Source organism: Atta cephalotes (genome assembly GCF_000143395.1).
Source record: "Atta cephalotes unplaced genomic scaffold scaffold00080, whole genome shotgun sequence".
NCBI classification, from domain to species: domain Eukaryota; kingdom Metazoa; phylum Arthropoda; class Insecta; order Hymenoptera; family Formicidae; genus Atta; species Atta cephalotes.
The window spans coordinates 213,799-231,400 of record NW_012130144.1 but is presented as its reverse complement, the minus strand read 5'-3'; the positions used below and the strand labels follow the sequence as shown (position 1 = coordinate 231,400).

At 29.2% G+C, this 17,602-nt stretch overlaps 3 protein-coding genes across 3 annotated transcripts; all 3 read right to left on the bottom strand.

Annotated features, from left to right (window-relative positions):
• Positions 1-3,050: 3,050 nt before the first annotated feature.
• Positions 3,051-4,337, bottom strand: LOC105624482 (neuropeptide-like protein 31). Its single transcript, XM_012205841.1, has 3 exons — positions 4,320-4,337; positions 3,698-3,881; positions 3,051-3,118 (listed from the first exon to the last, which is right to left on the bottom strand). The coding sequence occupies exons 1-3, from the start codon at positions 4,335-4,337 to the stop codon at positions 3,051-3,053; spliced, it is 270 nt and encodes an 89-aa protein (XP_012061231.1).
• A 4,015-nt stretch (positions 4,338-8,352) lies between these two features.
• Positions 8,353-13,149, bottom strand: LOC105624481 (probable serine/threonine-protein kinase clkA). The gene is made up of 3 exons (XM_012205839.1): positions 13,132-13,149; positions 10,241-10,307; positions 8,353-9,737 (listed from the first exon to the last, which is right to left on the bottom strand). Exons 1-3 carry the CDS (start codon positions 13,147-13,149, stop codon positions 8,353-8,355), a joined length of 1,470 nt encoding a protein of 489 aa, XP_012061229.1.
• A 925-nt stretch (positions 13,150-14,074) lies between these two features.
• On the bottom strand, positions 14,075-16,484 carry LOC105624480. The gene is made up of 3 exons (XM_012205838.1): positions 16,470-16,484; positions 14,825-14,921; positions 14,075-14,313 (listed from the first exon to the last, which is right to left on the bottom strand). Exons 1-3 carry the CDS (start codon positions 16,482-16,484, stop codon positions 14,075-14,077), a joined length of 351 nt encoding a protein of 116 aa, XP_012061228.1.
• Between the last annotated feature and the right edge of the window lie 1,118 nt (positions 16,485-17,602).

The window sequence follows — 17,602 nt, the reverse complement described above, 5'->3', positions numbered from 1 at the left end:
ACAAATTTTTGCTGCATTTGGCACTTCATTAATTAATGTATTAACTATATCGCAAATTGTAGAATATTTCGCATGATATTTCTTAATTTATTAGAAATGCTCGCGGCAGTAGCATTTCGTTTACGTGTTGTTAAATTTCAGATTTTTCTTCAGAATCTCTCGCTGAAGAATTGCAGTCGAGAGATCCGCATTATTATTCCTTGGAAGTTTATTAATTCTGTTGCGCTTCGGAAAGCAATATGAGCATGTTGATGAGAAAGCGATTTGAAACGTGGTCATTAGATATTAACATCGTGTATAATAAAAGTATAAAAGTGTCTGCAATTACAATGTTAGCTAAAAGTATGATATATTATTGCGCAATCATGATAAAATAAGCAAATAAAAGTTAAATTAAAAATTTTGAAATATATTTTATTATTATGGCATTATTCTTTATTCATTAATTTATCGATTGAACCTGAAAATTCTCTATACATTATATTATTACCAGATATAACTGACTTTCTTAAAATTCTGTCTAAGAATCTCATTTCGAAATGTGACCTTTTTATTTATCAATATGATGATTTATCGATTAAATTGGTGATTCATTAAATTCATATTCTTGATCGAGTTCTCATTTCTTTCGACTGATGCATCAGAACTATTTACATTCTTTTGTAAACATGCAAGATAACATGAGAGGAAGCTATTCTGTAGATATTTTTTTCTTGTTAATTATGATTATTTATTCTTATGATTATTTATTTGTTAAAATTCTTGAGAAATTTATTGTTAGAATGTAAACAATTAAACTTTTCGCCAAAAACGCGATCCATATTATTTGAAATTTCGAATCCGTAAATGCAAATGTTCTGGAATAATTCATTGGTAATATTTGGGTAATGCGAGGAACTAAGTGATAGTAATACTGCACTTGTGGCTTTATGGACGAAATTTTCACTATTTAAATGTCACGAGGGCATTGAAGCTGTTTGTGGTCGACGCGTTAACTCATAATAATCATTGTTATGTCGTGTATATTAGATGTTTTTCTTATCTCCATAAATTACCTGTCAAGGTCATTCTATGAATTATGCGTATGTCTCATTGATTGAATTTATATCAATTATTGTAAGAAAAATATTAACGAATATTGTAAGATAAATTTATTGTAAGAAATTCGAAATTCCATAACTATTTATTTAAAATTATTTATAGTTATAATTATTAAAATTAAAGAGAATATACATATAGTTTTTTTTTGTTAAAATGTGTTTGGATTACATAATTAAAGACATTTTTGCAATCCTACGTACGATTGAATGAAATCATTCTTCCAGACAACAGGTTTCGCTTTTTATACTTGAAATTCGGTAATCTTCACGGACTACGTCCTTGAGATAGAATGGAGAATGTTATAAGTCACTTCCCACGATTAGAATATCGCTCGACGAACGCTTGGCACTTAATTCCCGGAATAATATCAACATTACGCATTTATTATCTGAATCCTGAATTTATCAAATTGTCTTTAGAATTAATTATAAATTAATCAAACTGTACACTATATTACATTATTAATGGAACTGCAGCTATTTTTATTATAAAAAAATTCATGTTGGTTAAACATTATATAAAGCACTCTCAATTTATTTTCTTGGAAAAGGCGATAATAAAAAAGAACTAAAAAAATATGAATATTATTTTTTAATAAAGTTGTATTTTAATTTATTTTTTATTAGATCTGAAAATGTTGATGTCAATTTATTCAGTTTTATATTTGCGATTAAGACTACATTTGTTACAAATATTATTCTTTTAAAGCAAACTTGATCAATCTTTTCGTATGAAATGCATAAAAAATAATTGCCGATTCTGCAACAAAAAATCTATTTCATATTCAATTTAAATCAATTAATTGTATTTTATTTATCAGATTTATCTGTGTATTAATAATTTAATTTCACAGTGTAGTTGGATAAATTATTATAGTTAATTAATGTTAAATAATAAAAGTTATGAATCGTTGACAGAACCACAATATAAATTTTGATTAGATCGCAAATATTTTATAATATTTAGTAACACCATTCTCTTACGAAGAAATACGAATCGTCGAACGAAAAATATGAATATGATTCGCGACATGGATTTACGTTTCCTACGAAATATCAAAGGTATTGAAAGAACAACCGCAGGCATGATAAAGCGTGCGATGTTACACAGTCAATTCTCAGCTGTCGTAAGCATGACGTAAGAAGAAGAAGAAGAAGAAGATGAAAGAATACAGGTGTGACCATTGCGGTCTGTAATAATAAGAAGACAAAGAGCTTTGTATCGTAGAAATCTCGCGTGATTTCAATAACTATGCGTAGGAAGATACGTGTTCTTCCTCTTTGAGAGCATTCGGAACTTCATGATTGCACTGGTCACACCTGTCGCATTTTGCATAAACGTTTATATGGAAAGATGATCTGCTCGACTGACAAAGACATTGTCTTTCTTATCTTTAAAAGCGAAAAAAGATAATTTCAAAGAAACAGATTATTGAATTGAATTCTTTCAAATTATCATATTGAATTATAAATTTATTCATTTATCTTGTCGGTAATATTAAAGTTGTTATGACAATAATATAATTACTGATAAATCATTACTTAAAATTTCTGAAATCAACATTAATAAAGATTTAATATTTTTAAGATATGATTTCTGAAAACATTAGTAAGATTTAATATTTTTGATAATACGCACAATTTATTTTATATCTATATGATAGCATACCCGATAGCATTACAACATATAAATATCTTTTTGTAATACTGTAGTTTTATTTTTTATAAAGAATTTGTTCTTATTTTCTTAAAATTTTGCCGTAGATAGATTGCGTGTACAATGTAACACAAGCGTTACGTGGACAGTTATATTCTTTGTGGCGTTGGATCAATCCTGGTAACAAAAAGATACAATGGAGAAAAAACGACGTAAATCATCTTTGTACTGAGCTCACTCTTCAGATAGTATTTCAGAGAAAATCCAGAAGAAGGCCGTGTTTTGTATCCACCTTAACCATGGTAGCCATAACCATGACCATAACCACCGTAGTGACCGTAACCACCGTAGAACGGATATCCTAAACAACAATGAAAAAATCCTTTAATATTTCCGTGTAAACGATCCTTTTGTTCGCGAATGCGAATGTGTATATCTGAAGGATTTCTTTGTTATGAAATTAGCATGCGTGAGTAAGTTGTTCTGTATTGTTTGTGTGATACGGAACTTGTGTAATATAAAAAATTGTTCTAAATATTTATGTACAAAACTTACGTATTATTTCATCATGAGTAATTTACTTTTCTATATTTTTATAAATTTATGTATTATTTATATATTTTTAAAGAGAAATATAAATTTAGTTGTTACGACAATTTTTTTTATAAATAACTGCATATTGCCTATAGCACTAATTCTCAATTACTCTTTTTATTACGTAATATAATTTTATAATATTTTATTACATCAAACAGTAAATTGTTATATTAAAATATTACATTAAATAATTACAGAGTAAATATTTATATAAAGAATTAATTTAAATATTAGAAATTAATAGTTATAAAAAATTTTAAAAATATAATTTATGAGGAAATGCGATTCTATGAGACTTCTATACATATAAATTTTACAGAACAGATTCTATTATAAATCCTACCAAATCCATAGCCAAATCCATGTCCATATCCATGTCCATATCCATGTCCATACCCTCCATACCCATGTCCATATCCTCCATAGAACGGGAATCTATATCCATAGTGATATGGATAGTAACCATATAAGTATCCCGGTTTTGCAACAACCACGCCGATTGCAACGGCTAAGAGCAGAACAAGGTACTGTAAAGCGAAAAATGGAGATTAATTTAATTAAGAAAATAAAAATTAAAATTAAGAAAATTAAATTAAAATAAGAAATTAAAAAATTGAGACAGTCAAGTCACTAATTTTATCTTTATTTTTTATAATGTAGAAAGGATTTTAGAAACATACGTAACAGTGATTATAAAAAGCTTATCCAAATTAATGGCACGATAATGATGCTATTTCATATGCATGATTTTACTTGTGTGAGTGATAATAATAAAATAAATTTCACTTTAATAACTGATATATTGCCATTGCATAATATCCAAATTTCATTACAAACTCATTATTAAAAAATACATTACTACAAATTTCATCATAATATTTTATGATTTGCGAAAGAATAATGCCGCAATAAGTCAAATTACTTGACTTCTAGAACAATTTTTTATTCAAGTTCGTCGCACTTACGATCTTCAAGCACGCCATTCTTTCTCGTATTTGCAATTGTTGTTTGTGGCCCAACTGACGCCGTACTAACAATCACACCGATTTTTTCTCATCTGTCGTTGTCGAACACCACTGTCTATCGTTTCTACGACACAAGTGCTTTTATAAGAAAGGCGGGGTCCCTTCGTAAGGCGCGGTGGACCCCCCCACGAGAGCGGTACGTTTTTCCAGGTCCCGCTCTGGCCTCCGCCTGTTGTGCTAATAGGAAACTTCATTGTTACCCTGGGATTATGCGAATTGCGATTTTGCATTATGAAAGAACCGCGAAAGACGCGGCGATGTGCAGTAACGCACCTGTGACGGGATCGCATTAGTCCACGCCCGATGGGTGCCTTGACATCCAAATTTCTTCTTCGACGCGATTGCTCGCGTGTGTCCGCGGCGCCGTAAACCCCTCATTACAACAGGAGAGAATCATACGTCGCAACCGATTGCGATACTTAATACCGCTGCTGTAATCGCTAATCGCTTATCGTCGAACATTAATTCCTGGGTCCACCGGTAAATCCCAACAACAGGCCTGGAGGAGGAAACGGTCTTCTCCCGAGTATCGTAATCGAAACAGAAAGAAGACGACGATAGACGACATTTATGCTGGTCGACAATTACGTAATCCGGGATTCTGTTACAAAATGTGAAATTATGTTGATAGACATCCGCGCGATTGAAATGTGTGTGTCTGATTTGTCAATTGCGTGGCGACATTCTTAGCAACACTCGGAAAAAGGCATAATTTTATGTCCAAATTATTAATGAAATATTGAAAATAAAGAGCCTCGAGAAATTTATTATCTATATAATACCTAATAATTAAATAGAGATGTCAGATCGATTAAGTGTTTTGAAAATTAAATGTGTATAAAATATTAATATATGTGAAAATCATCATTAATAGAATGTCACAAATTACAATGATTGCTTTGTATAAAGGGGGAGGGAGGGGATACACGATATATGAATTAGCTTCATTAATTTAACATGTAACATAGAATTAATTAATTCAACAGAATCTCAATTTCTCGAGAATGTTCTGTCTTTCTTTTATATTCCTGAATTCATTTTTATCAAATGCGATGTATCTTTTGAGCCGTCTTATCAATCATGTCTCAACAGAACACATTGTAATATACAGTTTGCATAATCATAGTTTCGCATAATAATGACATGGTTAACAGAAGATGTTGATGTATCATATTGAGTAATTCTAATTCTAATCATTCTTTTATAGAAAGTTACCTAAATGTAAATATTTCAAGTATTACTCATATTGATATTTTGATATTTTACAAAAAAAAATAGATGAACTATCATTAAATATATATTAATATATATTAATGTATATTAAATTTTATTTTTCTTCTTCAATTAATAACGTATAAAAATTCTGCTATTTCAGTATTCTATCCTTACAGAATTAATGAGAATGTAATTAACAGCTATATTTCCGATCGATTGAAACATAATCGGTATGAATATTCCTCGATTATCTTTGTTTTTATCGGAAATACGATTTTCTTTGTTACATTTACCTTCACGGTCGATTTTCCATCGCCGATTTATTTTCTGTTCTCAGCAAACGAGATTGGATCTACAATCGATACAATCGATAACAGCGAAGGATTTCTTATGTGTTACGTAAATTGTTATGCATTTACCTTGAATTAAGTGCTATAATAATCTACTTTTATGAACTTCTTACAGTCATATGGGGAATATAAAAAAATTTTTTTCATTCGAAATAACTAATTTTAATTAACAAAAATAACATTAAACAATTAATATATTGAAATAAAAATATTGAACATTCTGCAATATTATATTTATAATTATTAGAGGAAAATTACGATACTGATTAATAAAGTACAATATTCAATGGTATCTCTTTAAGGTACCATTGAATATTACCATTAAATAAGATACCATTGGATATTTTATTAATACTGATAAAAGCATGATATGTTTAAATGATTAAAGAAATAAAAACTCATAATTCTCGTATATTTGTGATCTTTTTTTTTATAAATATCATCTAAAATCGAATTCTATAAATGTGAAAGTAAAATTATTTCGATTTTCTTTCATAAATTGTAGTTTAAATAATAATAGATATTATTAATAATATTATAGTATTCGTAGTTTCCCAAATCTGTTCTATTTTTATACTTTTTTCTTTCTTATAATATAAAATATGAAATTAGAGTGCAGCCTAAAAATCGACACACACATTTATAAAATAGACTATAAGCTAACTTAATTTTAATATAGTGTTATAGAATTAAATAATGTTGCGTTATAGAATTAAATAATCCTATCGGAGCTGAAAGCGAGCTTATATATATTTATAGAAAAATCCTCCAAAAAGAAAAATTGCTTCGTTATATGTTATCTTACATAATAGCATAAAAGATAATTAACAAGAAATATAATTAATAAGAAAACACTTTATATCGAAGTAAAAAGATTCTAGAAAATTAAATTCGATAAAGAAAGCCAAGATCAAGTCAAAGTTCGATGTTTTACATTAATTTGTAATACATTGTAATACATTAAATATTCTTATATTAAATTAATTTATTTCAGATATGATTGAGACCCGAAAAATTTTCGATTTCAACATAATTATTTTGAAATGTTAATAATCCCCTCTTAAATTAGAATAGAACCGAAAAATTTTCGGTTCTCAATCATATCTGAAATAAATTAATATAAGAACATTTAATATTATATAAAACATCCAACTTTGACTGATCTTGGCTTTCTTTATCGTATTTGATGTATTCTGTCAGTTTGGAATCCAGTTTTGTCATGCTCATTTTGGTTATTTTACAAAAACAATTAATTATTGCAAAATTATAAATAGTATTATAAAAACTGTTATCTGATAGGCACATTTTTCAATATGTATTTATGTTTCTATTTTTAGCTTACTCTATTTTTGTTTAAGAAATATTGTTAAGAAACAAATTGCATGTTTATTTATATTCATAAATTGTGTTATTTTGTTAAACAATGTTGAACATCAAGTTAACGCAAAATATTCAAATGACACAATCACATTATGTTACATTAACACTCGGATATGTTAAAAATTTAATGCAAAAATTTAACAACTATCGATTTTAATGTTTAATAAAAAATGTTTTTGTATGTCTTGTTAACGATTTTCTTTTCATGCAAGACACGGATACAACTAATTGCATGAAAATTAAATGTCTCTAACTTTGCGTGTCTTGCATAATCGCATTTTGTACTGTCATTGACGCGATGTATATGCAAAATCATATAGAGGCCACGAAAATTACTGGACCATGCACGCTACATACATTATTGTTAGAAACAAAGAATAATTGTGTATATAAAGGCCGACAACCATAATTATGAGAACATATTCTATATCATAATCCTGAGAACATCGTAATGAAAACCGATGATAAGTACGAATGTACGTGTCGCGCAGCGTCTATAATTAGTGAGCTTATTAGTTATCGACTTATCTTTCTTACAGTCAAAGGTAGAAACGCCGTATATCTGCAACAATCAGATTTTATAACATCTTTCTGCATATGTATTAGTTTTATAATTTATTTTTAATGAGATACATAATTAATAACTATCAGCAACTAACTAATAATAAATGTTTCTTAAAATTTAAAAGATCGAAGAAGTTCTTTATATATGCTGCTCTTAAAATATTATATAAATATATTATTAACTTTAATATATTCCTCATAAATTTTAAGCTTATACGAGTCTTTCGTGCGCACTTAAAATTATATATCCAATATTTTCTTCAATTTATTATTTCTTAAATTTTCTATTTTACAAGCAGAATGCTTCCTAGAAAGATTTTTAAGAAGATAATACTTTGAAAAGTTTTTCATATTACATTGCACTTTCTTCATGTCTTTTACTATAATATATTGTAATTTTAATTTTAATATTGTAATTTTAATTTAATTTCTTCTGTCAAGTTTAAGATTAATATTTTAGGAAATCAGATTCTCCGAATCTCAAAATTAATCAATTTGATCTGCTTCAATTCCTTTCGTCCCGTTGGCGTTGTCTTGTATCGATTTGAACTTGGAGCCGGTGCTATCTCTTCGTCGTGGAGCGCGGTGATTCGTTCGGGAGCTTCATTCTCCATAAGTTCAGCAGGTGCTTCCGTTGTCTCGGCCGATTCACCTGAATCGGCGGGTTTGCCTTTTGGCGGGAGATATTTCTTACCGTGAATGAAAGGCCCGTAAGGATGATGGAATGGAAATCCAACTAGATACGGATCGGCATATATTGGATAGCCAACGTGGCCAACCCCGACCACAGGGCCGCCCTTGAATCCATGGAAGTGGTCGTACGGCAGGAGGGGGAAATCGTGGGGGTGAAAAATCCCCAGTAATGGCTTGACCCAAGGGGGCCCATAAGGAGGCGAGTATCCGTTTTTTGTCGAGTTATTTTGGTCACCATTCTCAGCCGGTTCTTCGGTTTGTCTGTTGTCATTATTATTGTTGTTGCCATTATTGTTGCCATTATTATTGCCATAACCACCGTGATTGTAACCATAACCACTGTGTCCATAGAAATCGGGTCCACCGTAAGGTCCGTAACCGTGATGTCCATAGTGTCCGTTTCTAGAAGAATCATTTCCGTTTCTCTGATAGGGTCCATAGAAGTCGTGATGACCGTATCCATCATAGGGAAATGGGGAGTAGGGATGATGGTGGCCGAAACCATAACCTCCGTAAGGCGAACCGTAATCTCCGTAATTGGTCCTGTTCTCCAATCGCGCGTTCTCCTCCGTGCCCGCCTCTTCCGAAGATCCATCTCCATATGGATGATGACGATGATGATGGCCATATGGTCCAAAACCTCCGTAGAAACCTCCGTAAGGTTTATCCAAGAAAGGTCCATGAGGGAAGGCTGCCTTGGGAAAATTACCATGATAAGAAGGATATAAATTGGTGGACGATTCCTGAATACGACCAATATTGTCGCTAGATTTTGGAGCTGCGTCAAGATTATCCTTGTTTATGGAAAAATCGTAAGGTTTGTAATAATTCGATTGTTCTTGGCGTAGGTAGGAACCATCACGTAGAGATCCATCGAATCGTTCATTCGTTTCGGATCCTTCGAGTTCTTCCGGAGAATCCTCGTACACTCCATTGTAAGGATAAGAGCGTGGTCCGTAATAGGTAGCCGCGTTTGATGTTTTTGTATCGACTATATTATTCAAGATTGAATGTGAATTCAAGTCGTTCAGGTTGGCGGATACCGACAGGGTTGATTGGAAGGACGATCGATTATTGCGGGATTGCACATCGCGCAAGATGACTGGCGACAATACTGAAGCTACATTTTTAGCGAAATTTGCTAGGATATCCGGACCTGTGTAAAGAGAATGATAATTAAAATAAAGAAAGTTCTAAATTTAATAAAAACGCATTGAAATGCTAATTTCTTTCTTTCGTTAAATAATCTTTTATTTATTAATGATCTTTACAAAAAATTACTTAATAGAAACTTTCCGTAAACTATAATAATAACTTTTTTATTAATAAATAACAGCTTTCAGAGAGAAATACATTTTTTTACATTATATCTCTTCGTCTTCGAATTTTGGTCTGTATAACAATAATTATTAGAATATATTGTTTTGCAAATTCAACATTTGTAATTGTCTAAAAATGATTGTTCAAAATGATTGTAAATTGTTATTTTATATATAAATATAGAGTTTGTGGTTATTTACAAATATCGAGTATCACATTACATACTATTATATATTCAACATTTCTTATAAATGATAAGCTGTTTATAATTAATAAACTTTAATTTGTTTTTAATTAATAAATTTAAATAAATTTTGAGAAGAAATATTTCATGCTTACTGACTGCGGTTCTTGCAGCTTTTCCATCATTTATTACGCACCAAAGTGCGATGTAGTACAACAATATCTGTAAGAAAAAAATTTGATATTAGATTAAATGCACAGACTTACACAAAATATAATTGTAACAATAATAAATTAATAAATAATAATTTTTAAATAATAAATTTTAAATAATAAATAAATTTAAATATTTAAACTTTAATAGTTTATTAAATAATTATTATATTAATAACTGTTAATAACTGTTTAAGAATTTTTATTTTACTTACAATGCATTTGCTAAAATTGTATTTTCAATTTCAATTATTTTGTAAATATAATTGCTTTTATTTGCAATGATAAGAAATACATTGACGCTTGTAATTTTTAAGAAATATAATAGTTTTTATAATAGTTTTTTTAATGGTAAGAAAGATATTGACACTTGTAATTTTTAAGAAAAATTTAACGATAAATGATTACTCCTTGATTATTTTTCAAAATTTCTAAGATAAAAGAACAGCAACAATAATTATATTTTAGATGTAAAAAATTACGAAAATTTACTTGAATATAATTAAGGTAACTGAACGGTCTGCGATGGGCTATATTCGAACATGAGATAATTTAAGTATAGTGGCGTTTGGTATCCGGAATTTCTCGCAAAAAATGCTATGAACTGCGTAACGTACGACGACACGTATAGCATGACTGGCTCGATACTTCTCATAGAATTATGTTTTATTTGCTATTGCGTAAAGAAAGACGCATATGCATGTAAATCTGACGATCAACGCATCGTCGTTCCAGCAGAAGGTTTTGCAAAATCTCGGCAAAAAGCTCTGACGTACACGCACAAATATCAGTTCTAGATATACTTATTACGTCGTCTCGTCGCGGAACTTGATTCTTATAATAATAGAATCGAATCGGTTAGGTCTGTGTGGTCACATCGATTGCACTTCCGCGATGTACACACATATTGCTGAAAAACTGTTCAAGTATATGGAACTTTCGGTAAAGTTATTTTCCGACCAGCACCGATAATTTTGCAAAATAAATAAAAATAGTTTCTGAGAAAGTAATTAATAAATAATAATTTCATTATCTTTAGAAAAGTCTCTCGAGAAGAGAAAGTAACAGAATTAGTAACGGAACTTGTAATAGAAAATTTTCTTCTGATTTATGTAAGACTCGTATGAAGATATTATTACGTTTGTAAGAATGTTTTACCGGCTATTACTTCTTACCCATTATTTTATAAAATACATAGTTATAAAGGAATAATTTGAAGACATATTTTTTAATGTATCAACATGGATAACTTCCTGCATACTGTGACATTAATATAAAAATGGAAAGTTTACATCATTTTAATGTAGGTAACATAGAATGACATGACTTTCGCTGTATACTGCGATAGAATAATATAAAAATTAGTTTACGTCATAATACTTTTTTACTAAAAATTGTTATATCTTATTTTACTGTCAATTTTTTTATTTATAAAACCTAATCATCGAAAGGCTCTGGAGGAGAAAAAGAAAAAGAAATGTAATTTATTAAAAGAAGATGCGAAGATGTAATTTCTGCTATATAATAATCGTATATATGTAAGATAAGCAAGAAATGAAATGTCAAAAACTTCGCTGCATAAGAAATAATAATGTACCGTCTATTCAGCACATCTTAAAAGGAGATTAAATCTCCATTCATGCGTGTTCATTCACAAGATTGATTTTTGCGAAAAACATGCACTACATGTGCTCGTCTGCATTTTTTCTGGCAATATTAGTAAATCATCGCTAATGAGATCTGAAAAAGACATCTCTAAATATTCTGGGTGAAATTGCACATTTCAATAATTTATAATACGTTATAGATGATTATAAGATTTTTATATGACATATTTGTGTTTCTTAAATTAAAACGAGAATGCCTTCAAATTGTGAACATAATTTACTGCATGGTGTAAACATCCAAGATGTGCTTATATTTAAAACTAAATTTCCTACGATGATAATATAAGCACACAATTAAGTAAAAAAAATAAGTAAATAAAAAAAATAAAAATAAAATAAGTAAAAATCAAATAAATAAGAATAAGTAGATAAAAAAAGTAATAATATGATTCAAATCGTCGCGCAAGATGGTGATATATCTGGCATTAATTTCTTATTGGCTAATTACATATGTGCACGCGTAAGAACATACTTGAAATTATTACACCATAATCTACTGCAGCTGACGACAATAATGAAATTGCAATTTTTTTTAGGCAGTCAACATATGTTTTTTTAAATTCTTACTTATTTCACATGTTTGATCTAAACGTATTTTATACTCATACCCATATTTAACATATGTATCATAAGCTTTATATATTTTTACGTATATAAATACATAATATAAATAAACAGCCACTAATAAAATGTAAGAATTAAATAAATTGTACTCTCCTATTACTTTGTTTTTAATTAATAAATGCAAGACATAATAATTAATTAAATAAGTTGTAATTTTTTTATAAACTGTGATATCGCAAATTTAACAAGATTAGATTAGATACAAATTCTTATGTAATGTAATTTATGTTATGCGTTATAATATAAAGAGCAAATATACAGCAAATATATCGAGAAAATAAAATATTTATAATATCGTCATTAATAAATTCACAAATGATTCACTCCGATTATTATATTACGCCGATTGCAACAAATTTCCCGCGTACTCAATTATAAAAAAAATACAAACGGTAAATATTTTGCAGTTGACACTTCACACAAATCTATTCGACACGTAGCAAATTTTTATTTTGCAATGATTTATTACTACGGATCGTTATGAAATTGCAATTTTGTTACTTTTCCCTGTATGACCAATGGCTTTTATGCAAGGATACTCACGTGTGACGCGTAATGCATCGTGCATGCGGCTCTTGACGACTAAGGGACAGACATCGTGATCGATGTCATTTATACTTTCTCTCCTTTAAACGCCTTTTACCCTCGATACTGTGAGTGAGGGTGTAAAGAGTGGATCATGTAGTCTTTATATATTTCGATCGTTTCGAACATGCAAATTAAAAGCTTTATCGAATTTATAAGCAAAAGAATATATAATGTTAAGTTCTGCTTGCAGATTTTGACATTTACAAAATATTCATTAATCGGATTTTTATATTTGATATATAGACGAATATTCAGAGTTCTTTTTGAAGAAGGGATTTATTAATTCTATTATCACATAAAGTTTAAAATATCTTCTTTAATGATTTGGAAAAAATATGAGATTTTTTAATCATAATCTTTAATTTTTTTCTAGAAAGAAATATAAACAAAATACAGTTATAAAAAATAAAATGTATAGTTGTGAATAAAACTCTATCAAGTTCTTGTCCATTTCCTACATAACATTACTACTAATAGAAAACAGTAATATTAGACATTTCTACCAATTAATCATATGGCAATAATTTTAATGGCATACAAATACAAAAAAATGCGTAAATACAAAAATGTATCACAAAGTTTCGGTCTTTAACTAAAACATATAAGAATATATTTTTAAATAATGTATATTATTACTCATAATTACGAATAATTTACGTGAGGACCGTGCAACTTTAATTTCAGCATAAATTAACTCGGTGAAAATCACAAACTAATAATGCATTAATCAATTATTTCTACTTTGTATCATAATGGATATCATGCTGTAGGACGTAACTTTACGATGTGGCTTAATGTACGTTCTTCGTCAAGAGTTTCACGATGAGGAAAGAGAAGCTCGAGTGACTGATGTAGCATTTGATGATTGATGAAGAGATCGTTCTAACAGGCTGGCAAACTAATAGCCGATCTGGCTGATCCTGCCGACGATACCGGGGGCGATGACACCAAGAAGATTATAAATTTGCACAGGTCGAGGGGAAATTCCCACTAGTCGGGTTGCTCGGAAATTCGGCGTGATAATTACGGGCCGTTGAGTGCTGCTCAGAATGTCAAATTGTCTGGCTTGAGTATTAATCTGCTTATATCCTGGATACTTGGCGAGCATGCCGCTCACGCTTCCGTAAGGAATCCCACCTGTTGAACGAAGCAATTGATATAATCGTAAAGCCTATACAATATTTGCAATTAGGCCCTAAAAGATTTATTAAATTTTAATACATATTTCTAGCACTAACTAAATAATTAACGTTTACTTACAATAAATAAATATTTACTCAATAAAAAAATCAAAAATGGTTTTTATATTAAATAAATAAATATTTACATTTAGTAAACATTTATTTAGAACTATTTAAACAAATATTTATTAAAATTTAATCTTTTTTTCAGCTATAATGTCCAATAAGTCAAGTATCTTGTCAAGTGAAAGGAAAGAAGATTAATTTAGTAATCAATAATCACCAGTGCTGCTTTCTATTGGAGCCTAATCTAAATCGTATTTAAAGACAGAAAATAAAGATATTTTCTTTATAGCAATTTCTATTATTTTAGAGTTTATCGAATGAATAAATTATAGTCTATCACAAAAATTCTTAAAATATTGAAAGAAAAAATTGGAAAGTTAAAAAACAGAAGTCTGACTTACCGTATGCCAATCCATTCACCATTTCCACTATCCCTGCGCTGTCTGGTGCTGCTGTCGATAATTTAAAAAACGCTATAAGTCCAAATATCAAGGTGACCTAAAAATCACATATCAAGAAATCATAATAAAATTTGGAGATTTGCATGTTTGAGAATATTTTTATGTAATTGCTCACTAATAAGGACAAAATAATACAATGTACATAATATATTCAATATATTTTATAAAATAATTTGCTTCTATTGACAAAAAATTATATAAATTATATAAATATTATACGGAATTTTCTATAATTTATATATATATAACTTTTGCATAATAATTTTATGAGAAAAATCTATTATTAGATGGCATTAAAATTAATTACATGCATTTAATTATTATGGCTGCAAATATTATTAACAGTTTATTATTTTATACTCTGAATATTTCTTCATATAATGAATTATAATAAATTGAGTTCGTCATAAGTGCACATTTTTTCATTTATATAATAATACTCCAACTTAGAGTTTAAAAACATTATTTAAGCGATTATTCATAAATAAGTAAACAATATTGTCTATATATATGATCACTGTCAATAATTTTATCAATTAATAAATAAAATAAGTAAATAAAAAATTGCGCAGGCATATGACTTTGAAATTGATTGCATTAAAACAGACAATCGTGTATAGAAAGTGTGTCGTACAGTTTTTCGTTTGTTTTCATTTGTTGCACAAATCTGCAGTTCTTAGATATTTATTTATGTCAAGTAGTATTTATTCCTAAATCAAACGATGTCAAACAGATCTTACAAAATAAATCGTTTCATAATTATCATAAACTTATTTTTATTTCTATTAAAATGTTAGTGATGACAATTTTAATTGTGTAAAGTAACCGGATCTTATATGATCTAATATTGAATATATGACCTCAATGTTTGTAAGTAATTACATGGTAAACTCAATAGATAACACTAATAAATCTACAAATTGTCTATCTTGATTGTATTATTGTTCAGTTTATTGTTCATTTTATTATTTTCGATAAAGCAAAATACAGAACGTAATACTTCGTAGATAAGTAATTGCTTTCTATATATAACTACTTACTAATGTCTGTTTCTACCGATGCAGTATTAGTAATTTTAATCTCGGTTCAACTAACTCTTTATCTTTTTCTAGTTCTAAGAATAAAAACAACAATAAATCATCGGTAGATGTCTATCAACACTAATTTGTATTCATACAAAAAAAGTCTTGTTCATATTTAAACTATCCACGTATAATAATTTTCTACAATGTAAAATGTAATCACATCATATCGTATCATATCGTATTCACTTAATGTAATTCAATATAACAATTCAATATAATAATTATAATAATTCAATGTAACTGCAATGTAAAACATCCTATTAAGCAACTATTTAATTCGGTATTTCTTATACAAATAATCCGAACTGTATTTAAAAAAATATTCAACTCGTACAATTTTATAATTTTGTTATAACTTTGTTATAAAACTTAGATATTTCATCATTAAATCTTAGATATTATCTTCACATAAAATTATGAAAACTCACATCCCGGCACATATAGGCGAGACCACTCCCGAGATTACTATAATTAATTTATTCACCTGGGCGTTCACGTACCTTGGCGGGCAACATGTCGCCGTTTCCAATAGAACACAACACGTACTAAACGCGTAGGCAAAACTAGAATACAAAGGCAAAGATTGAATTATATACACGTTGCGTGGCGTGCCGCGTGCGCTAATGTTGGCCAATCATTGGCGTTTCCTTTCGATCGCGCTCGCTTTATTCTTCTGTCTACAGGATTTTATCGAACTACGAGGATATCTGTGGGGTCCGCCTTGGGGCACTTTAACCTTGGGGCACTGCAACCACCTCTCACATGTGACGTACTGACTTCTATCCTGTGCACCAAGGACCATGTTTCTCGTGAGTATCTTCTTATCATTGTGTGCTATGTCGCGGTTTTAACAATACTGATGATGCATGTCCTTGTTGAATGACAAATGATAATGATGTCCTTTTAGATTGAATTAATAAATAGGAAGGAACGTAAAAATTACTGATGATGATAACGCGCTAGAAGTATTGCTCGTAAAAATCGTCAACAAAATCTTTCGCCGAAGATCGATGATAGAAGGTGGCAAAATTATTAAATTGTTAATATAATGATAACGAATAAGATAAAAATTGATATTACTTCAAAATCATAAAAATATGTGAATTAATTAAATTGGTTACTTAGACGCATTGTGACTTTGGTATTACGCGTAATTGTTCTAAGTTTCCCACGTTAATAGATTGCTGCAGGATAAAAGCGTTATAGTAGATAACAATTATTAATATGTCGCTTATTAAGCTGCGCGAAAAGATTATCGCACTCATACGAAAAATAGATCAAGGGTATCCGCTCTTGAAGACAGTTAATGATATTACGTAACAAGATTAATAATCCAGCAGACTCACGAATCGCTGCGATTGTTATGATGATAAATATTGCTGACAAGTATTGCAGTTACAAAAGAGAAAGCGGTAAAAAAATATTAATTTAATGAAAATTATGCTTAATCATCCAATAACTATTGTAATTATGAAAAAAATAATTGAAAGAATAATAAAAAAAACTCAATTAAAGGAGTCTTTAACGAGAGAAAACTGTTTTGTTGAATGAGTTCTTAAAGTACTAAAGTTCTTAAAGTATTAAAAGATTCAATAAAGTAAATATAAAGTAAATTAGCATAATTAAAATTAAT

Coding starts and splice junctions, on each gene's coding strand:
- LOC105624482 (XM_012205841.1), bottom strand. Junction 3,119..3,697: donor TGGATTTGGCTATGGATTTG/GTAGGATTTATA, acceptor ATTGTTGTTTAG/GATATCCGTTCTACGGTGGT.
- LOC105624481 (XM_012205839.1), bottom strand. Junction 9,738..10,240: donor AGCTGCAAGAACCGCAGTCA/GTAAGCATGAAA, acceptor CTCTTTACACAG/GTCCGGATATCCTAGCAAAT.
- LOC105624480 (XM_012205838.1), bottom strand. Junction 14,314..14,824: donor GGTGAATGGATTGGCATACG/GTAAGTCAGACT, acceptor TTCGTTCAACAG/GTGGGATTCCTTACGGAAGC.